The 23,827-nt window shown below is 41.1% G+C and overlaps 1 protein-coding gene across 1 annotated transcript in view; it reads right to left on the bottom strand.

The window, feature by feature from the left end:
- SYNC (syncoilin, intermediate filament protein) overlaps positions 1 to 23,827 on the bottom strand; it is a 372,167-nt gene that overhangs the window by 45,701 nt on the left and 302,639 nt on the right. The window contains exon 3 of the mRNA XM_044059938.1: positions 10,145 to 10,269. Coding sequence (XP_043915873.1) covers positions 10,145 to 10,269 — 125 coding nt within the window. The remainder of the gene's footprint in view (positions 1 to 10,144; positions 10,270 to 23,827) is intronic.

The raw sequence follows: 23,827 nt of genomic DNA, 5'->3' as shown, positions 1-23,827 counted from the left end.
TGCCTATGTCGGATGCACATAGTACACTCCCTATACATGGTTGAGCACAGGTAGTGTAATGTTTGGCATCCCTTTTACTGTATGTGCGAGTCAGAGAGAGGTGTCATTTCCTGAGTCCCTACTGTGTCAGTGTATGTGCTATGCATTGTCTCTTTGCCGCGGCCTCAGAATACTAGGCACACCTCCATCTGCCTACTGGGGCAGGCTCAGGTTGTTCCTCCTCTGAGTCACTCTGTGCCTGTGCAGGCCTTGGCATTGGTGGTGGGCTGTGTGGCCCTGCCCCATGCTGTTCCTGCTGCAGCTGTTTCCACAGGATCATATTGTGTAGCATGGCACATTCCGTAACAATTTGGGTACATGTAGCTGGTGAGTGCTGCAAGGTTCCACCAGATGTGTGCAGACCCTGGAACCGTGATCTGAGCATCCCAAATACATGCTCTATTATAAGTCTGGTCTGTGCGTGTGCCTCATTATGGCATTCTTGTTCAGGTGTGTGTGCATTTCTGATGGGTGTCATCAGTCACGGCTCCAGTGTGTAACCAGAATTCCCCACTAGGTGACTGTAGGGGATGTCCCCACTGGCAAATCTCAGGTACAGCTGCATCAGATGCCATATGTGGGAATCGTCATAGCTTCCAGCGCAGCCAGCACACACATTCATTATAATGCCCTGGGGATCACAGACAACCTGGCAGTTGATGGAGGGGGATACCTCTGTGGTTGATGTAGGCCCTACCCTGATCATCAGGTGGTGCTTTGATGCATATGTGCATGCAGTCTATAGCATGTGAGTCAGGTCCCAATAGTGTAAGCATAGGAATACCTTTAGGTTTTCCAGTCTAGACCCCCTCCAAATTGTGGCTACTCCCTGATATCCTGCATAAAAAAAATCATTAAAAGAAACCATTGATAAGACGCACCCATTAGGAACCCAACACCTATCCTGAACATCTTCATATAATATGGCAGATGTGGACACATCTCTCACTGTGGTCACAGAGACACCAGAGTATATAACAGTGAACTTGATACTGCATTCTATCCCAGGACCTTTTGTAATACACACTGGGGCACACAGTCCTATACTTTTTCTAAGTTCAAAAAACAAATATATACTTGGATAGCAAACCAACATGACCATCCCACAACTGTACAGAGCTAAAAGGTGAGCAACTGTTCCACAGCGTGGACAGAATCTGCATTATTATTTCTAATTCAGGTTTTGATCTATGGTAACATTTCTCCTCCCATGCTGTAATGTAAGTTTTTCCATTGAAGCTGATGAGTGCGATTCACATATAGCTGGCACCCACCCTTTGGTCTTTGTTTAATAATATGGAGACCACCACACCATTTTACCAGTTAGAGGCATTGCCCTGTACCTTAGTGCAATGCTGAAATTATATGTCTGGTGTGCCACCCAAACCCATTCTAATCATTCTAATGCCTTCAGCATCTCTGGACGGATTGGATCGCATCCATATGTGGCTTCGTTACTACAGAGACTTCTGACTACCACAGTGGTGAGCAATTCTGAGGCAAATTAAAACTAATTCCTATAAATCCCCTCAGAGCAGGTAGAAGTAGATGTAGTGCCAACGTCCCATTTGTTGGAACTAGCAGCAGTGTCCAGGCCCATACCACAATACTATGTGGGCACCCACATAGCTGTATGGACTCAGCAGTACCTGACAGGGCAACATCATCTCCCTCAAGATAGGGTAAATGCCTGTGGTGGACAGCAGCAATACACAAATACCATAATGGGTAGAAACAAGTGCTGGATGGGCCAAAAAGGAACGGGTGCCTCATTGGAAGCAATGTCACCTTGGTCTGTACAAGCAAATAAGGGCACAGGTGATGTACCCTAAGGCTATCTTTGAATGCAAATTGGACACCTCCACCAAGGCAGATCAGTAGACCTTCCACATGTGTCTGCAATTCCAGAGGCAACACAAGAATCTGCTCTGTAGTGATGGTCAATAACACCACATGCACATATGCCATAGATATAGGCAACTGGCTGCAGACAGGTGAAGTGAGAACACCACCCCCCGTCCCCCCATTGGTACACATATGAATGTGCAGTACCTGCCCCCTCCCCTCATCATCCGGAAGCAGGTATGTAATTCCTTCTCAAAGGAAACACACAGAGGTCTCCATAGCCATGATAACATCCCTGGCTGCATCCCACATCAACACAGGCTCTCTGAACCATGCCTGTGTTTATGTGGGATGAAGACACAGGCATGGGCTCTCTGAACCATTCCGCACTGTAGACAACCACAGCCTGAGCACCGGTGTCATCTCATCTGCACAGAGGACAGCCGCTATCATCCCTATACACAAATGTGGAACAAAACACCAACCCAGCCAATATGATGCACACACACACACACACACACACACACACACACACACACACACACACACACACGCACACGCGCACGCGCACACGCACACGCACACGCACATGCACACACACACACACACATTTTCTGAGGTTTGAGGGTGCAGTTTTGAGGTGAGCTACTTTGAGGCAAAGGAAAGCCTGTCTGATTACACACATTTCCAAGGGCAGAAGGTTTGATTCTGAAGTGACTCTGGGGCAAAGTAAAGCTAGTCTAAGTGTCCAGTTCTGAGGTGAGACGCTTGTCTCTGAGGCAAAATAAAATCAGTCCTATTACATTTATACCACAAACACACACTCCTACTTTTCCAAAAAGTCAGTGGGGGACTCCAGACAGCACCTGGACCTAAGCAGCTCCGTAGGTCACCTGGCCCTATCTATTCATCATAAAGTTTGTGACTTTTCTGGTAAATCAGTGAGGACTGCAGAAACAAAATAATGATGAAAGACATTTGAATTTCAGACTAAATAGCTTTCAGAAAACATGCTAATGCAGAGCATGTTATGCTAGCAAGTTTCTAAGTGCATGGAGGCAACAGCTGTTCTCTGATTTTGGTCCTTTGTCCACCATTATTTTTTAGCTTTCACCTTGATTCTTGAAATAAGAGGTTGAGATTAATGGTGGGGGGGTTGCAGTGGATTGCACACTGTAATCTAACAGCAGTGAGATGAGAAGATAATTTCCTATGTGGCAGTTATTTATCTTTATTTATTTAGTCATTCATTTGATTGCAATAAAATATCTGCAATGTACATTCATAGTAATACAAATGACTGCAACTGATAGTCGTGTGTGTGTGTGTATGTGTGTGTGTCTGTCTCTGTAGGGGTTAAAATAAATTACTGTGGTCGATTATTATTTTTATTTTATTATATTCTGGTATTTGAGGAGGATACTATCAATAAAATTGGATGGACATATGGGCTGGATGAAAGTAATTGATGCTGGCATTTGTTCAAGTATAGCAGTCATTATTCTGCCATTGCAGAAGTAGTGTACATTTGTGTGACACCAGCTGGAATACCTTTCTTTGTCTGTTTTTTTAACAGAATCAGATATCTTAGGTGTGTACAGTCAATATTATGCCACTAATTGATGAACGTGAGGACTACCGGTGATAAAAATGAGGGTATATGTGTATATGGAGTGTTGATTCAGGCACTCATTAGATCAAAGGTTTGTAAAGAAAGCTTTAAGATGCACCAAACATCATCTAGAATTCTATGACTTCTGGGGGGGTTAGTTGCCAATAGACCTGCCCCATGCTTAGATTTATTACTTCCTCCAAATTTATTGTACAAGATTCTTGGCTAGTTAGAGTGTGTTAAAGCATAGGAAGTAAGACAAAGTGGAAAAACAAGAAAGAAAAAAGTAAGGCGTCTGGATGGTGTACAGTTGGGATGTAGGGAAACACATGGCGGGGCACTGTAGAAGTGCAGGAGGGACTAATGTGCAATAGTGTGGCCTATAGAATCTTTTGTCTAGGGCTGGCCTTGTTGATTGCAGTGAGACTTCTAAGGTGTATATAGTCCATAAAGTGCCTATAATGAATGGGTACATACTGAGGCAGTCTGTTAATGAAAATGACTGACCCCATCTGTTGTTTGACCATACATATTGGTCATTGACCTATTGTAATAGAGCCCTCCTTATTCCTGTTAGCCCAACCTATTCAATTGCTTTCAGGAGTCCACCCCCTTTGAAGTCACCAGCTGCCACTGAGTTTACCTGCATATTACTGATATCATATTTGTGTCTGATCATCCTTTTTTTCCTTTATTTATTCTTCTGTGTGTTCTAGAGCTCCTTGACCTTTTCCATTGATTTATATTGTACCTCTACCTCTAGCAGTGTGTTGCAAGACCCCCTCACTCTCTGCAAACTAGTATTTCCTGAAGACAAACTCATGTAATCTCTCAGCTGCCACGTTTTTCATTTTTAATTTGTTTTATCCCTACCTCTTACCCTTGCCAATGCATAGTATCTGTTGCTCGTCATGCATTCAGATGAGACACTGAGGCACTATGATGGGTTCAAGTTGTTTTTTTGTACATAAACACATCAGGAGCTGTAGCTAGAACATATATTTAAGCTAACTGACTGACTCATTACTTCAAACACACTCACTTTTGCATCTTCATTCATGCCTGGATTCACTCTGGCTGACTATATAAAATGGCACCAATCTTGCATGTGCTCAGTAACTTATATTCACGTGCTAACTAGCTGCAGTGGCTGACTAGCTACAATACACATAATGAGCTATAATATTCATGATATAGTTCTTCTTAATGTTCTCTTTTCCATGATGTGCATGCTAAACCAAATGAGTCTTTCCTTACAACATAAATCCTTCAGTGTCTTCATTATTTGTTTTTTTTTAAATTTACATAGCTGTAAACAATATAGGCATAACTGTATCGAGAAGACATTATTCTCTATCAAAATTAGTGATGCTCAAAGTAAATTTTGGTACAGACTCACCTAGAAAACAATATTAATACTTTGGGACTAGGATATATTTCACAGTAAACTTAATACAAAATGAGTACTGTAGGCATAACTGACACATTCAAGTCCATCAAGTTTAACAACAAACAGCTATTCACACCGCTGGTAGTTCTCTGCTTTTTGCTTTCTACTGCTCTAACATCCCTTTCTCTGTATGGTCTGTATAACTGGACCCAGTGATGCAGATGCAGTTTTTGCAATTGTATCTGAACATTCTGCAAGTCACAACATGACTTGCTGGTGACCAGTCCCTCTTTAAATGACCACTGCACCAGCCACCAGCCTTTGATTAAACAAGAAAGGTTGAAGGGATGGAACAGTGATGCAGTAATTAGCACTGCTACTGTACAATGTTTGGTTCTCCTTCTCAGTTCTTGGCTGTGGTCTGCACATCACCCTGTGTCTGTGTGGGCTTTCAGCTGGTGTGTCATGTTTTTAATTTAATCTCAAAGATGTGCTGTGGGTGGACTAGTGATTCTGTGACTTGCCTGAAGGTGTGCATGCCATGTGAGAGGGAGTGTGTTTGGGAATCCTATGATGGCTCGGGCTCCTATTCAGGATGAGCCTCTGTGTCCTGCACCCATTGCCTGCCAAGACAGGCTACAGATTCTGTGTGATTATCCAGCAATGGATTAACATAATAATTAAAGAAAGAGCGACAGGACAAGTTCTAGCAAGAAGCTATGTGCATTCCAGTGGTCATAGACTGTTCACCAGATAATCCCCCCTCAACTGCCATTATGTATTTCTGGTCATATTGTTAGTCTACTATTCATCTTTGGAGTTTTGGTCCCAAACCCATGAATAAGTTCATAGGTGTGTACAAGGTTAACAACTACTAGGGCTTTTTTAAGCCTAGCCATGCATCCCAAATCCCTGAACAAGTTCTGGTGCCCTTGTTAAGTGTAAACATGAGCTGCCTGTGTCCTTTACAGACATAGGTGACAAGCCAGGGATGAATTTCCTGTTCCTCATCCAACTGTCCAAATTACACTTGAATTGAGTTAGGGAGGAACTCTGCTTCACATGGATGCATGTTTTTACGGTCTGGTGAAGCATTTGTGAAAGTGCTTACCATTTAGTAAACATTTTATTTTTAAGCACTTTTTATGTACCTTCAAGTTGTGTTTTATTCCACTCTCATTTTTGTTTTGGTCTAACTTCAGTAATCTGCCTACAAAGTATTTTCCGGCACCTTCCTGGAGGAAGAAAATGAGCCAGCCAGCCTGTAATTGTGTGTCATCTTCTAAACTTAATAACTGCAACAAAACTACCATCAACCACCTTTTGTCCTGTGACACTACTCTAGTTTCCGAAGACAGACTACATTTAAGAAACTACTTGCAACTCTCTTAGCAGATGTTGATGTAGCGTTTCTTAATCTACCATCTTATTTTGCCAAACACCCTTGATCATGGTTCAAAGGATCATAGTAGAATGCTAGGCTAACTTCCCTGATGGGCCATTTTAAACTTAGCCAATATCCTGTAGTTAGAATCAAACCCTGTACCTTGTGTCTATGAGGTGAAGACCTCAACCATTATTCTATACCCACCCCTCACTTTCTCATCTGTCCTTTTTTGACAACATTCATGCCAATTTTACCTTTTCATGCTGGTGGTTTGTCCCATCATTGCTCTGTAATTAAAGAGATGAATAATTCTTTCAGTCTTTCAGCTGGCAGGGATTAGTGGTCCATAGCTAATGCAAAACGTCTTCTTTATATATACTGGCTAAATTTCTTCACTTTCCAAACCAGGCTAAAAGCTTTTCTATGTATGCATGCACAGCTGCATTAAGCTTAAGTCAGTGACCTTGAATGAAATGGTATGGTCATCATTGTGCCACCATGTGTGTGTGTGTGTGTGTGTGTGTGTGTGTGTGTGTGTGTGTGTGTGTATGTGATAGAACAGCTTCAAGTTCATAAGACAAAGCATCATATTTCATATTAACATGAAAATGTCACGTCTATTCTTTAAGGCTGTAACCTTCTAGCCTGTCTAGGACCTTTGTAGATGTCTAGGTGTCATTCTTGTCCATCACCTCAATAACATAAGGATAGCCATGGATACTGGAGATGTCTTGAAGTACCAAGTCTATTGACTGCTGGTAAGTTGCAGATATAGACATCATGGGAACAATTTTCTATGCATATTGATTGCAAAGTGTTTCTGGAAATCTTCTCTGTTTTTGTTTGCACATATGCTAGTGTCATGGTAGTTTATGAGAAATGCTTCCTTGTCTCATGTTAAGGATGCAGAGTTGTCTTTAGTTCATGACAGCTTGACATTGTACATTCATAATCATTAACACTGGATTGACAGTAACTTTGACATTTCAAAATATATGAGCATTCCTGATACACCATTACTTTATGCAGCTCTGACATTGAGTGTGATTACTGCACTTTATACAGCACCCAGTGTCTTGCAGCATATGCAGTTCATATTCTGCGTCATGAGAGACAGCATAAGACATTGCTGTGTCCACAGTGGATTTCTGGCCACTGTCTAGTTGTAGTTCTTATGCTTTTTAGATTTCCAATGTTTTTTTTAAACTTTTTTAAATTTCTGCCAGTAAGCATGACAACTTCTCTTGTGGTTTTATTGCCATCCTTTGCTTCTGTTTGCAGATGCAGTTTCCTAACAGATTATCAGTGCAGCTCAATAAACAACATAGTTTTTGTGTATTACATACATACAAATACATATTTTGTGTTTTGCCTTCATATGTCATTTGCAGTTGTTTTGCTCACAGTGATAACTTTTCCAAATGTACAAGCCTTTTGTAATACTTTCAATTCATCTAACAGTATGCAAGAAAATAATTCCTCACATCTGTTCTTGAGAATCATCAATAAAACAGCTTGAGTATTCAACTCCATTTTATACTTTACTCCTGGGGTACTCCATATCATTTCTCTTTTAGTTTGTTTTAAAATACATCAGCTATAAAAGTATCTAGTTATAATGTTTGTCATCATTTTTGTCTGAACCTTCTTTACTTCATGAAACTGCTATCTTATACACACATTGTGAGCAATGTTTGTCATCCTACGTCCTGTATTTGTCATTCACGCTTTATTCTGTTTGTTCTTCCATTTGCATATTCTCCAAATATAGATCTGTTTTGGTAACTTCTACTACAATCTTCTGTTTAAACTAGCACATATTTGCTTTATGTAGCAGTCAGTTAGAGCAAAAGCAACCCTATCTCTTAGGATCAAGTCTGTTAACAGTACGGTTAATCTTAAATTGGTGTAAATGTAGTATGCCCTTGTCTGAGATTTCTATGTTACTTCTATGTTTAATGCATGTTCAATTGTCACAGGTTCTTAACATTTTCATAATATAAACTACATACAAATCAGTCATTGGTCAGTCTTTTTCTCCATACCTGCAGTCATCATCTAGTTTATAAAGCTCTGTCATGCATCTGTTTCCCTGCTTCATTTATTTTGTTTATGGATGGTAACATGGACTGCATTTATCAATGGTCTGTGATTCAAACGCTTCTTTATGGCCTCTGTAATGGATTTGTCCGATGGTTTAGTTGATGTTACTATAGTATGCATCATTCTGTAAGTCCTGGTGTAGGTCTACTCTGACATTATAATTTGCCCAGTCTTTCTTGACAATATTGAAAATATTGTGTACAATTTATTTAGACATTTTAAAATTATGTTCACATTAAGTTGGTGTTCACATTTAGTTACAATTTAGACTTTCTTCCCGTACCCAAACTCTTACGCACTTGTTCATACTCATTTACAAAGTAATTGCAGTTTTTTTTTTTCTTTTTTGATCTTGCTCCAATAAACACTTTTATAAAGTATAGTTTTGATTTGAAACCATGACTGCGCTTTTTGTTTGTTCAGTCAGGTACATGTCACTTGCAATGTCTTTAAACAAATTAATTTTAATTAATATGTGACAATGCCTCCATTTGCATCTCCATACAAATCAATTTCAATCAAAGTAAAGCTTTTTATACAACTTATGACGTTTCTCCTACACTGAAACACTGAATACTCATTTATGTTTGCTTAAGCAGCCACAGTTCACTGAAAACACTTCCACACAACATGCATGCAGTGGTATGCCATATCTTTTTTTTTTTTTTTTTTTTGCTTTTCCATCTTTCACTAGTCTAGTTACCAAATTCAACCTGTTTTCTTGTTTCAGTAATTCCAATTAAACTGTCCTTTTAATGCAATTATTATAATTGAAAATTGCCATTAACTCAAAAATTTATACTGTTAGGAAAATCATTTAATCTTGTTTTCTAATAATTGTTATATATATTTCTGCTATATATTGATTAATTATAACATTATTCAATCATTAATTCCCTTTGATGGGTGAACACTGTTTTCAAATATATACATATTCGCTGCATATTGGTTGTTGCATTATTTGACCGTTAATAAGTTTCAGATGATCTAAGTTTCCAGTTACTGCTATGTAAAAACTTGCAGATGTGTTTTCCAAAAAGTACTGTATGATCATAAAATTGAGTATGCCTCTAAATCTCACAAAACATATATATATATATATATATATATATATATATATATATATATATATATATGTTGTTTTTATAATATAGCATTTTCTAAAAGTTTTTTTTATTTGTATAATCTGTTTATGCCACTTTTACTGATTTTTCTTCTTCCCTGCTGCCCACAATAACTTTTCCAACTCAACTTTTTCTTGCTTCCAAAGTAAGGGTGACTTTTACACACAAAAAACAGCCTTGTCATTGTTTTGTGCAATTGTGCAATATTCATCATCCAAAATAAAACATTAATAAATATAAAGTGACCAGAGTTGTGACACAGTACATCTGTAACTCACCGTGACTGTTGCTAAACTGATGTACCCATCCTGGTGAGTGTGCAAATATGTATACATTTCTAGTGCATACTCTGTAAGTACTACGTACTAATGCATATTACTGGCGAAATGATTAGAGGAAAGGAATGTAATAGGTACATTCAACACTGCACACTTTGCAGTCTTTTCAAGTGCACGATTGGTAATTCACTTACTTTTGCATGTTTTGTTGTTTTGTGCCTTTAAAATTATTTGTACTATTGAGAAATAACCTATGTTAAACTTCCACTCCCAAAAGAATTTAGTGCTAATTGATAATTTCAGACAGAGGATACAAAAGTCAAGTACACAGTTGACAATATTAACACATCAGATTATGATACTGACTTGTAGTTAGACAGTTCCTGTGACAGACTTTTTCTTAGTGTCTCAATTTCCTCATTTCTTTTTTTCTGGAGTTGAACCTCAGTCCTCAGTTTTCGGATGTGCTCTTCCAGCTCCTCAATATTTTCCTGCAAAAGAGATTACATTTTGTGTCAGCAATATTTAATAACATGATATAAACAGCAGCGCATCAGATCTGATTAGATGCCCCAATGGCAGTTTCAGAAGAAAAAAATAAATAAAATGCATATGCTCCAAAGTTCAGGAAACAGAAATTGGTAATGATGGCCATGGCTTTAAATGCCTACAGTTCCTAACCTGCGTCTGAAAATAAGCTGCGCTCATTTGTTGTTAATGAGCTCTATGTTCCTTCATTCTCCACTTCTATAAAATATGTTTCACTACCTCTTTTACGGGTTTACTACAAATACGTGTGCTAGCAGATCACAACAACACACATGCTCACTGTCATTTTCTCTAACTGGCAGGTGCCCTAATCCCACTAGCCTGATCCTACTTAATTACCTAGTCCTTCTACCACCTGACCCTACTGAAATATATAGCCCTACCAGAACCCCAACTCTAAACCTAAAACATCCATCTGCTCCCTTCCCCTTATCATGGCAATTTTCTCCCTAACCCTAAACCCAGTCACTCGCAAAACCTAATATTCCAGTCCCCCTTCCCTAGGCTTAAAGTCCCCAATCACTCCCTCACCATAAAACTCCACTCCTTCTTCTTAACTGTAAAATCCCCTCCCACTCCCTAAACCTAAAATCCTCTTCTGCTCCCTAAACCTAAAATTATCTTTCTTCTCCCTAAACCTAAAGTCTCCTATTGCTCACTAACCTTAAACTTTCCTTCCTCTCCCTAAACCTAAAGCTCCCACCTGCCTCAGCCTAAATCCCATTCCTGGTCGCTCGCACTCCTTCACTGTGGCTGCTGAACCAACCTTGCTTGAACTGGGAAACTTTGTTTGAGTGAGATGCAGCAGCTCCATTCTTTTCAGATGGCTGCTGTACTTCATCTGAACATGTAATTATGTTCAAGCTTGAGTAGCTAGCCATGTGAGCTACAAGACGCCTGAGTGTCTGTCTGTGAGACACTAGTTTTCAAGCACCTGGGAATTGGTTAGTTGCAGTAGTAGCTGTGACACCAGAAAATGTAGCAACAGTATTTTCAGTTTTTCTTCTTCTAGTCAGTAGATATTTTGTTATTTATAGAAAGTACAAATCATACAGCAATTGGCTGTTCATAAGATCATAGGAGGTTACTAGGCCATTGGCCCTGAGGCCCTTATAAGCCCAGCCAAGAGTTTAGCCCATGTTTAGACAAGTCAGCACCCAATGACCCTGTCCAGCAGGGACACAGGTGGAATCCCAAGGGTATATTTTCTGCTTCCCATCCAGTTATCAAGGTTGCGCCTAAAAGGGGGTAAGAGGTACTCTGCTTGATGTGGAGACGGAGTCTATTTCATAAATGGGGGAGTCTCTGGGACACAAATCTGTCCCACCAACAAGTTCTGTTGATGTCACTGACCAGGTTGAAGCCGCATGTGTGAGTTACTCAAGTGGAGCTTGACTTGTGGATAAGCAGCAGTCCCATCAAGGTGGGGTCTGTGATCATCTTGTATGCCAGACAGAGGTCACTTCTGAGGGGTCTGTATGAAACTGAGTAGGGGGATAGGGCTTTTAGCCTGTTTGTGTATGGTAGATGTTTGAGACTCTGAATTCTCCTGGTGAGAAACCTTTGTGGTCTCTCTAGCTGCTGCATGTGCTTTGCGAGGGGCAGGCCGAAAGCCCCTCAATAATGGACCTTATAAGGGAAGAATACAGTGATGTTATGACCTGGACGAGTTACCGTTACTTATGAGGTGGGCCATGTAGAAGGCTTTCCATACAGTGGAGGCAACATGGTGATCAAAAGTCAGGTTGCTATCAACCTGGGTGCCCAAATCTCTCATGACTGATTGCATGCTTAGGAAGTTGTTATTAATGTGAAAATTTGTGAGGCCATCACTCTCCCCAAAGGGGATGATAATACATTTTTTTGTATTCAGCTTGAGGCAATGTTTCTGGCACCAGTCATTTGTCTGAGTGAGACCCTCTTGGAGGATGTCAACATCATTAGAGGAATTGATGACAGCACCCAGCTTGCAGTCATCTGCAAACTTGATCAGCCATATGCCACTGGCTTTGGACTGCACCTCAGAAAAGTATATCCCAAATAACAGATGCCTCAAGAACGAACCCTGGGGTATGCCACTTGTTATGGGTCTACTGCTTGAGGCGCTTCCCCTATTTTGACTAGGCAGGTTCTATCAGTGAGCCAGTTTGCTTCCCATCTGGTAGCATATGGATTGATGCCTAGTTGAGAGAGTTTATCTATTATGCCTGAGTGGGAAATAGTGTCAGAGGCTCTGGCCAAGTCAAGGTAGGTGGTGTGCACCATCTTCCCCTCGTCCATGGCTTTGGTGACTGTCTCAAAGAAGTTGACCAAATTTAGCAGACATAACCTCCCCCCCTTGACAAAGCCAAACTGTGTGGGATCCAGGGCTTGGAGGTTGTCAATGTCCTTGTTAATGAGGTCCATGATTATCTGTTCCATGGCCTTGCAGATCAGGCTAGTAAGGCTGATGGGTCTATAATTTCCCAGACTGGTGGACGCTCCACCTTTGTGCAAAGGGATGACAGTGGCTGCCCTCCACTCAGCTGGGATGAAACTGGTACTCAGACTTTGATTGAATAGGGTGCCTAATGGTGCTGCAAGTTCCTGCCTGAGTTCATGTAGGATGCAGCCTGGGGTGTTTCCAGTCCCATGGAGGCTGTATTTCTTGCTATTGAGAGAGCAGTGATGACCTGTTCCCTAGATATAAAGGGAAGGGGGCAGGTACTGGGGATGTCCTGATTTACTGATGGGGGGGGGGCAGAGGTGTGACGTTTTCTTTAAATCTGTCAGACAGGAAGTTTTCTATATCTATGGCATTTGTATATGCGGTGTCCTTGACCACCAGTTCTGAATAGATCTGGGTGCTTCCTTTGAGGTTGCGGACATTTGTGAAGAAGGCCTTATGATTGTCTCTAGTAGATGTGGCCAATTTGGACTGGAAGTTTGCTTTAGAGTATTTCACTAGTGCTCTTATTTGCTTGTTCAGGCTAAGGAGACATTGCTTCCAATTGGGCACCTGCTCCTCTTTGGTCTTGGACAGCAATTTTTTCCTTTTGTTATAGAGTTTATTTATTGCAGATATTAACCGGGCCGTTTTACTCTTCCTTGCAGAGGATGATTTAGTCCTGTTGGGTATTCCTGATTCCATGCATCTATATAAATGCTTGTATAGTGCTTTGGTGTAGTTTTGGATATTGGTGTCATTTTCTACAGAGGGGATGAGGGCTGTGAAACAGTTTATACCATCCCTCAGGAGGCTGTAATCAGCTTTGGAGAAGTTTTTATGTCTGATCCTAGCTAGAGGGGGGTTGGGGAGATGGTGACTTTGAAAGTGACCGTTTTATGGTCAGATCTTACCAAGGAGGATGATAATATAGGGATGCTGCATTGGTTACTCATGTTGGTTAATACCAAGTCCAAGACATTATCATCTCTTGAGGGGGTATCGACTAGTTGTTCCAATGCATTTGCATTGACAAAATTGAGGAATCTCTGGGCATTTGTGTTCTGGCATGAGTAGTTCTTCTAATCTATATTTGGGTTGTTAAATTCACCCAGAATCAGGGTAAAGGGTTGAATCTTGATAGATTTGAACAGGTTCAAATAGGCAGATTGGGCATCTTGAGTCAGATTTGGGGACTAGTAGCTAGCTATGATTTGACTAGGTGTCTTGTCCATGGTTAACTGCACCTGGAGTGTCTCCTGTGTGTTATTATGTTTGACCAGCCTGGAAGTGTGTGTGTCTTTAATGTATATTGAAATGTACCTCCTTTGGCTTTACTGCCCACAATTTGGGGGCTGAATGTATGATAGGATGAGTAACTAGGTAAGGTTGGGGTGCTCTCTGCAGCTTTGATCCAGGTTTCTGTGACTACACAGATGTCAGCATTTTCCAGGGTTAAGAATGCTTGCAATGAGTACAGTTTCATGTTTAGACTCCTAGCGTTTAGCAGCATGACCTTTAATTTGTGTTTTGTTGAAATTTTTATGTTGGTAGTTTTAACCTCATCACTTTTCCTAAAAAAGGCACTATGCGGGTGGCAAGAACCTTTGCCAGAAGCCTGAAGCCCAGGTGAGACAGATGCAGGCCATCTCTGGCAAAGCATCGTGGTCTGTCGATCATATCTTCCCCGGCTGTCAGGTACTGGATCCCCCTGGAATGACACCAGAAACTAAGCCAATTGTTAAAGTCATTAATTTTCTGTTTATATTGAGGCATCATTCTGGGTGAGGGCAGAATGCTGCTTAAGGCTAGGGACATACCAGCCTGGGACACATAATCAGCAAGCTCAATCATGCCTTTCTTCATCTAGTCCAGGGAGGTACGTCTCATGTCATTCACACCAACATGGACTATGACAGAATCATAACAGAACCTGTTGTTGAGAGACTTGAGTGTGTATGTGATATGGTGGATTCTGACACCTGACACACAACTAACCGTGACTTTCTTCTTTACCAGCCTGGTGAGAGGCACATCTGTGTGTCTCACAATGGTGTCTCCTATGACTAATATGTTGGGTTTATGGTGAAGTCTTACTAGCTGTGAGACACAGGTGTGGGGACTATGCATGGTATGTGGTGTGGAGGGCTGTGGAGATCGATTGTGTTTTTGCCTCAGAGGTCTCCTTTGTTTGGGTATGTTTATGTTGAGGACCTCCGCATATGTGGGTGTGTGTGTTGTATAGGTGTGGGTGGTGTTTGAGGTGTAGTGATTGTGTTGACAACCTTTTCAGTACCAGATATACTGGCTTGAGGGGGAGAAAGTATGGATTCTGGGTTCCTAATGTAATCACATTTCTCACAAATTGTGTTCCTAGGTGGTAGTAGTAGATTGTTGTCCATATACATGAGGCAGTAGCTACACTGTCTCAGGATACCCATATTAACCAGACTGGCAGGAGAAACTGTTGGAAATTGTCCATCCATATTTGTCAGAATCTTAGGGAGAAAGGCCAGGGAGAGCTAAGGGATGGGTCTAAAGCCCAAGTGCTTAATCCAAAAGTAAGAGGCTTAGAATAACACTTAAGTGAATATTTGAACTGTATCTTACTGAAATTGGTTCACCTTGTTTGCTCTAGCATAGACAAGATCCAGGCCTGCTGAATCTAGCTTTGTTTATATGCTTGTTGTTTGTTTGCTTGTTATTTCCCTGGAAGCTAATTCCACCTAATACGCAACTTCTCAGCGCTTCTGTGGATCACTAGTGATATCTGCATTGCTTACTGTACTTATTTCCTTGTTTCACTTGAAAGAAAGTTACTGTTTGTCGTTTTTGCATTTAGTTACTTGTAACACATTGCACTCAAGTTACCTGGCACTTGCTCACTAAAGCAATTATATAAGTCAGCACTAAAAATTAAAAGCACTACACCCTCACTCCCCACTGGCCCTTGTTTTCAATTAAGGATTTCCCAATATTATTCTAGCATGTCCAAAGGTCAGTTGTCAATCTCCTCTCCGGTCCAGCTGGTGAATCTGGGAATCTTGAGGCAATGTTATAACTGCCTCATGTACACAGACAACCCTCTCCTCCTCCCACATAACACAAATACTTGCGAGAGATGCAGCTATTTAGCCAAACTGGAGGCTGAGCTCTCTCAACTCAGGACTGGCAAGACCAGACAGGAGGAGAAGGCAACTACACACACCACAAAACCAGCCTCACATAATGCTACCACTCCACTGAATCAAACACATAAACACACAAAGACATACTCGGAGGCTCTGAGTAAAAATTTACCTAAACAGCAGAGGCCTCCAAAGCAGACACCCAAACAACTGCTACCTCAAGACACCCCACAAGCAACACATAAACCACAAAAGCAGTGTGCAAAGCAGTCACAGCCCTTAAGGCCAAATACAACACCAAACATACTTGTCATAGGTGACTCCATAGTCAGACACACTGACGTCCCACTCACCAGGCTGAACAAGGAGAGGGTCACAGTAAGCTGCCTATCGGGGGCTAGAATCCACCACATAACACAAGCACTCGGGTCACTCCACGGCAAGTACAAATATGACACAGTCATTGTCCATGCTGGTGTGAACGACCTGAGACGTACCTCCCTGGACTACATGAAAAGAGACATAGAGGAGCTCTCTGATTATGTAGCCCAGGCAGGTATGACCCTAACCCTGAGCAGTATCCTTCCTTCACCAAGAATGATGCCACAATATAGAGACAAGATGATCAGCTTTAACAATTGGCTTAATGTTTGGTGTCATTCAAAGGGGATCCAGTGTCTGTCTGCCTGGGATGACATGCTTGACAAGCCATGCTGCTTCACAAGGGACGGCTTGCACCTGTCACCCCTGGGATTCCGGATATTGGCTAAGGCTCTTGCCACCCCCATAGTGCCTTTTTTAGGCAAGGCTCAAATTCTAAACCTACCACCCTAGAAAACAAAAATGGGAAGAAACTGAGGGTAATGCTGCTCAATGCCAGAAGTCTAAATCTCAAAAAGCACGCACTCAACCCTTCTCAGTATGGAGAACATCGATGTCTGTGCTGTAACTGAAACCTGGTTCAAGGCTCCTGAGAGCACCCCGGCACTATTAGGTTTTACCTCATATCATGCCCGCCCGAAAACCCGGACCACACCACAAAAGGAGGGGGTGTATCCATATTCATAAAGGATACCCACACCTCCAGGTTGGTGGCAACGCACGAAGCTTTGGAAACCATCCAGGTGCAACTAACCATAGGCAAAACTGCTCTACAAATTGTAGCATGCTACAGGCCACCCTCTCAAACTCAGGAACCCCACACAGCCTTCCTGAAGACACTGGAGGGTATAAATGTATCTCCAAACACCATCATATTGGGTGACTTCAACTACCCGAATATAGACTGGGAACATTACTCAAGCCCCAACTTTCTAGCCCAACGGTTCCTGGAGTTCATAAATTCAAATGCCATGGAACAGCTAGTCACTGTTCCCATGAGAGGAGAAAATATACTAGATCTCATTGTCACAAACATGGGGACAAAATGCTCCACACCGGAAGTATATCCCTCATTGGTGAGATCTGATCATAAACTAATCTCACTGGAAATCCACATCCCGCCCCACCCCAAACAAAAGAGACCTTAGTGAAGAACTTCTCTAAAGCAAACTTCACACTACTCAAGACTAGTGTGGTATCCTTCAAGGCCCCTGAGCCAGAAGAAACCACAACCCAAGCTGCGGAAGCCCTTACAAATGCCTTCTATGAACACCTCCAGGACTGCATGGATCAGGCAATCCCAAATAAAACCAAGACTCTTTCCACAAAGGGCAAACGTCCAGTCTGGTGGACCCCAGCCATTAACAAACTTTACAATAAGAGGAGAAAGCTATTACATGATAGAACAAAATCCATAAAAGGAAGTCACCCCTGATCATTATTAGTAAAAAAATATGAGCACTCATAAAATCAACTAAGGCCAATTTTGAGAGAAAAATTGCCATGGATTCAAAGGACAATCATAAGGCCTTTTTCAGCTATGTTAGGAACCTGGGTGGAAACTCCCAGATATGCTCAGAATTAGTCCAAAATGATACAAAAATCACTGAACCCACAGACATTGCCAACATACTGGCAGACAGGTTCAGTGCAAACTTCACCCCCCCCCCCTAAAGGAGAGATAACTATCCCAGCCGAGTGTAGCCTCCCGGACATCTCAAATGCGCAGGTGAAAGCTGCTCCCTCTAAAGCTAAAACACAGCATCAATGGGACCGGATGGTGTCCCCGGCTGTGTGCTACACGAGCTAAATGAGGAATTAAACCCGCACATAAGGCAGCTGTTTAATCTCAGCCTTACCACAGGATACGTGCCCAAGGAGTGGCGACGGCAACTGTGGTCCCACTCCACAAAGGCGCCTCACGGACCCTGGTAATTACCGCCCCATAAGCTTAACAAGTCTAGTCTGCAAAGCTATGGAGAGGATCATAATGGAGCTCATAAACAAAGATATAGGGGACTTGCAGACATTGGACCCGACCCAGTTTGGCTTTGTCAAGGGAAGATCATGCCTTTTGAACTTGGTCGACTTCTTGAAACAGTCACCAAGGCCATTGATGAGGAAAGGCAGTCCATACAGCCTACCTTGACCTTGCAAAGGCTTTCGACACAATACCCCACTCGGTATTGTAGAAAACTTACCAGCTTAAATGTAAACCCATATGTCACAAGATGGGTTGCAAACTGGCTTAAGGACAGAACCCACAGGGTTAGAGTTGCTGGCGCTGTGTCAGACTCCAAGCCGGTCACAAGTGGTGTCCCACAGGGCTCGGTCCTTGGCCCCTATTGTTTGGCATCTACTTCTCAGAAGTACAGGCCAACATGGGAGGACTTTGGCTGACAAAGTTTGCAGATGACTGCAAACTGGGCCATAGTGGAAAGTGCATCGGACACGGATATCCTTCAGAAGGGACTCACGGAAACAGATAGCTGGTGCCAGAGCCATGGCCTGAAGTTAAACACCAAAAATGTATAGTCATACCCTTCGGGAAAAACAAGGTAACCCCAAGCTACCATATAGGTGGCAATCCACTAAGCACAGAAGAGGTTATCAGGGACCTGGGGACCCAGGTTGACAGTGGCCTTTCTTTTGACACTCACATTGCTAAAGTGGTTAGAAAGACCTTCTACATTGCCCACCTGATCATGAAGGGATTCACATCCAGATCTAGTGAGGTCATTGTTCCCTGTACTCTTCACTTATCAGACCAATGATCGAGTACAATGCCCCATTCGGTGTATCTCACCCGACATCTGCAGCAATTGGAGAGACCCCAAAAGTTCCTCACCAAAAGGATAAAGGGACTCCAAAATCTGTCATATGCTGCCAGATTGAAGAAACTCCAGCTCTATTCAGTCGCATACCGCCTGCTCAGAGGTGACATGTGCCTGACATACAAGGCCATGTCCAACCCGGAATTAATGGACATGCTCCACCTCAAAAATCCAAATCCACCAAAACCACTAGAGCAAGCGACTTAAACCTTAGCACGGATATAAATAGGACGTGCTGGAGGGATAGATTTATCACTCAGAGACTCCCTATGCTGTGGAATAAAATCCCGGTCCATGTGAGGCAGAGCACCTCGCTGACTCTGTTCAAGAGAAATCTAGACCTGTGGATGGGAGATCGTAGGTTTACCCCGGGAATCATATCTGTGTCACTGCTGGACAGAGGCACAACAAACTAATGGGCACAGTATTTTTTCATATAAGGGGTGGCGTAAGCCACAAAAATTTGGGCTAGGCTTATAAATGCCTTAGGGCAGATAGCCTAGTATAAACCTATGAACCTATGAACCTATGAACCTAAGAGTAACACTAACAATTCAGACAGGCTATAAACAAGCAGTAATAAATGCAACAGAAAAGATGCAGTTGAGCACTATAGAGAACAAGCTGCAAGTAACAGGAAAAAGCAAGATGAAGTAACAGAGTAGCAGGAAGAAACACAAATACAGAAAAATTTAAGCAGCTGAATAAGTGTCTTTTTTGTTTTATTTATTTATTTGTTTTTAAAAGTGGAAAGAGAGAGAGCAGGAACAGAAGATAATTCACGATTAAGCGACTAAGGGGTTTGGCCTTCCCAAATGATCTCTGTATTAGGTCGAATGAGGTAATGAGATGGGACTGGCAGTGTCCCAGATTAAATTTACAGTAGGGGTGAGCAATATCAAAAGCCACCAGCAAGATAAAAGCCAACCCTTGAGACAATCAGATAACACAAAAGCTGTTAGACCAGATTTTCCACCCTGGAATAAGTTCACCACAAACTCTCTGAGAAATAAAAATTTCAGCACAGATCAAAAAACAAAATTCGGCCAGCAAATTTATAAATACAGACACAGATAAGACAGATAAGTAAATAATTCAGTCGAGCAAAAATAAAGACAGTGCACAACAATGAACAGTTAAAGTGCAAAAATATACTTATCAGCTCTATATTTCCAGATTGAGAAGCACTCTCAGTCAGGCACAAGGAGATTGTAGCAGTGATATTATATGATTTCTTGTTCTGCAAATATTAAAATCACAACAGAGATGTGAGGAGATAGTGAGAAGTAACTTAATTTCCTTGTTATTTATGAACAATGAAAAATAAAAAAATAAAAACACTTAAACGTTACAGTATTGTTTATTGTTGTTGCTTAATATTGTAATGTTTAAGTGGTTTCAATTTTCATTGTTCACAAATAACAAGGAAGTGCAGTTAGCCCTCTTCCTTATGGCAAGAGACAACTGTCATCTCGCATTTCTGTTGTATTTTTTTGTAGTTGTTCATCCTGGGATTCACGTTTTGTGATACACAGGGTTCCTGGATGTGAGGTGGGTTTACCAGAGCCATTGATTTAGTTGTTCTGCAAATATTCAGATAATTACCAAGATACGGGGAAGGAAATCAGGAAGGACTTACACTGCAAATGTTACTGGAGAGGCCTATATATCCTACTGCAAATATTCTAATTTGACTACAACCAAAGATTCATAAACACTTGGTATGAATATTGCATGTAACTCCTTCCATTTAAATCATTACCATTATTGTGAACTGTACTTACATTCCAGATCAGAATTAATATTTTAAAATGTATTTATAAAAGTAAAATGGTATAAAAGTTAGCACAAATAACGAAATAGTGTAAAATATGTGTACAGTGCATACCTACTGTAGCTACAAAATTAAAAAAAAAATTGTACTCTTAACATAAAAATAAATGGAATAGCAGCAGTGTAAATTCAAATGAAAATAAACCAAAAGTCCATGACAACATGATAGAAAGGTAGGATCCTCTGTATTTTTAATAAAGAAAGAAGGAAGGAAAGCTGTGGTGAAATAGACTCCGTGAACCCCTGCCTGCAGCCGTATGAGGGTTGTAGATCATCTGCAAGAGGAACACCTTCATGCTGGGTAGTGGAGTTTAGCAATGGGTAAGATATATACCATCATCAGCTTTAGCTCTCAGATTCATAGCTGCTGTTGGACACCTTTGTTGGTATATGTCATGTGGCTTAGCCATTCAGCTCCGCCCCTTCTCTTACATCCCTAGACTAGAGATTTAGTTGTTTTAGCCTGTGATCCTAAACTCAAAGGTTAATGCTGACTAGTTATGTGATTCAGTTGCTGTGTAACTTTTGGCTTTTTCTCCTCCCTTCTCCCTTGTGAAAAATTACTTGGGTACAGCACGGTGCACCTATCTTTCTTCAACAGAAATGAAGGGAAAATAAGACTAGATAACCACAGGCCACCATCCTTCTAGTGCATGTAAGACAAATAATGGGATTACTTCAATATCTTCTTTGTTTTTTCTGTCTTTTCTGGTCCCTAGAGCATGTTAAATACATTTTCCACTTAATGCCCAGCGGCTGTAGGTCTGACTTAGCTGCTACGACATGAGAATGTACAGTGGCAACAAATTCAGACAGGGTTCTGAGCTGCAGCGATTAGTTGGGAATGTGGAGTGATTTTATGTCATAGACAGATCTGTGCAGTGATGTAGTCCAGAAATACCATCTGTTTGTGCCTGCTTCTGAACAGTGAAAGATCACTCCCTAGTCTTCTCAAAGGCATAAATATGACTGGAGCTGTTCGAAGGAAAACTTTCATATTGGTACAAGATGTGGTGTGCTAGTCTTATAAGAAAAGATTAAATGAACATTTTAGGAGAATCTGTACAGTTCAGGAGGGAAGGTAGTATCTTAATGAAAATAAATTGCCTGTAAACAAGGGGAGACACACAATCTGAAAATCAAGAGAAAGATGACTTTGTGAATGTTTTCACCGAGAAGGGTGTGGATGCATGAATATTCAGTGGGACAGTGCAATGTAATGATGTACTTTCTTTGGATTTATGTTGTATTCCTGGCTTCTACCACAAATAATTCCTATAGCCCAACTGCTTTCTCCTTCTGTTGAGTGGAAGTATAGTCTTCTGCGTACTTGATGTACTCTTCCTGATCATCTCTCTAGTCCATCAGGTGTCTTCCTGAAACCAAGTTGTCTGTATCTGATTGCTAAGCAGTCTGGGCTGGTGGTACCGTCCTCACTTTATTATTTATGTGTCTAGTTATGTAGCGGGCAGTGTCCTTCCCTTACTAACCACCATTGTTGCTCTGCTTGAAATGCATTTATGAAGGTTAATTTCTGATTCCATCATTACTTGACCACAGCAGTACATTAAATGTGTTCATTCTGTATTCCTATGTCCACGAATGCAATATTTGGCATTTATAAGAATTAAAATAATATTTTCATGCATATGTTTGGGCTGTAAGAATTACTAGCAAACAGCTACACAATTTCTGAAGACTTTTAGATAATACTGGTATGCAACACAGTGTTAGTAGTGCTTTTACTATCAGTCACTGCATCATTTACTTGTTATAGGCATCTATATTACATAATCAAACTTTTAAAAGTTCGAACTTCATATGGTCGACACCATATGATCGAACTTTTAAAAGTTCGAAAATGTAATAAAAAAAATAAACCAAAGAAAAAAACCTACCTGAACAGTTTAAGCAGGGTGCAAGCCCTCACACACCCCCACACCCTCTGCTCTTTAAATATACCAACTCCGAGATTGCACTAAAGTGCAGAAAAGGGAAATCTTCTCAGTCCACACTGTATGGAGATCTCCGTTGAAACGTTCGAACTTCTAAAGTTCGATCATGTGGTGTAGAGCATATAACATTCGAACTTTTAAGAGTTCAACAACGTGATATACCGTGTTATAGGTCTCCTGTAACAGCAATGAAATATATTATAAACTAGCTACCTTTATTTACTCAGCCATAGTCATGTCCCTTTATCAGATTTGTATTTATAGTGTACTTTCTAAGTTCTTTTGCCTCTGGACAGTGTCAGTACTGGGGAATGATATATACTTTATGTTACAGGAATGGTCCAGTAATTTTCTAGTTCTCCTGATTTCCTACTCTGAATAACAATATCCCTGATTATCTAACAGGGCATATACCTACAGCACCTACCTCAGAAAAAGACAGTTGGTACAACTATCTGCACACTAGCATAGATAGACACTAAGTAAGTTTTGTATTGGCATATGCTTAATTCTTGTATATGTTAATTTGTACATTATTTGCTAGATGACTATAGAGTTGAGTGGAAGCCTGTCGTTTGCTGGCTATTTGGCAGGGTGAAAGGGGATCCCCGTTACTATGTTTACCTAGGTAAGGTGGGCCTTCATGAACATCAGGTGGGCTGGCTACCATCATAAACAGGAACTGAGGAGAAAACTTTGCCAGAATAATAGAGAAATGTATTTTATTCCTCAACTGGGACTAGGATTATTTAGGGCTGGGTCACTAGTATGTCAGACTATTTAATATGAGTATGTAATGGTGAGCGGCACATTCTGTATCCTATTACAGGAATAAAGGCGTACATAATGTTCTAGCACAGTGTCTTTTTCCTTCCATTTCCTTCCATTTGACCAAGTACAAACAACCCATTATATCCTTTATATGGCCAACAAATGCCCCTCCA

This window comes from Protopterus annectens, chromosome 1.part2 (genome assembly GCF_019279795.1).
Source record: "Protopterus annectens isolate FY-2018-M chromosome 1.part2, PAN1.0, whole genome shotgun sequence".
NCBI classification, from domain to species: Eukaryota; Metazoa; Chordata; order Ceratodontiformes; family Protopteridae; genus Protopterus; species Protopterus annectens.
The sequence above is the reverse complement of the archived record's forward strand: the minus strand, read 5'-3'. Positions and strand labels throughout refer to the sequence as shown.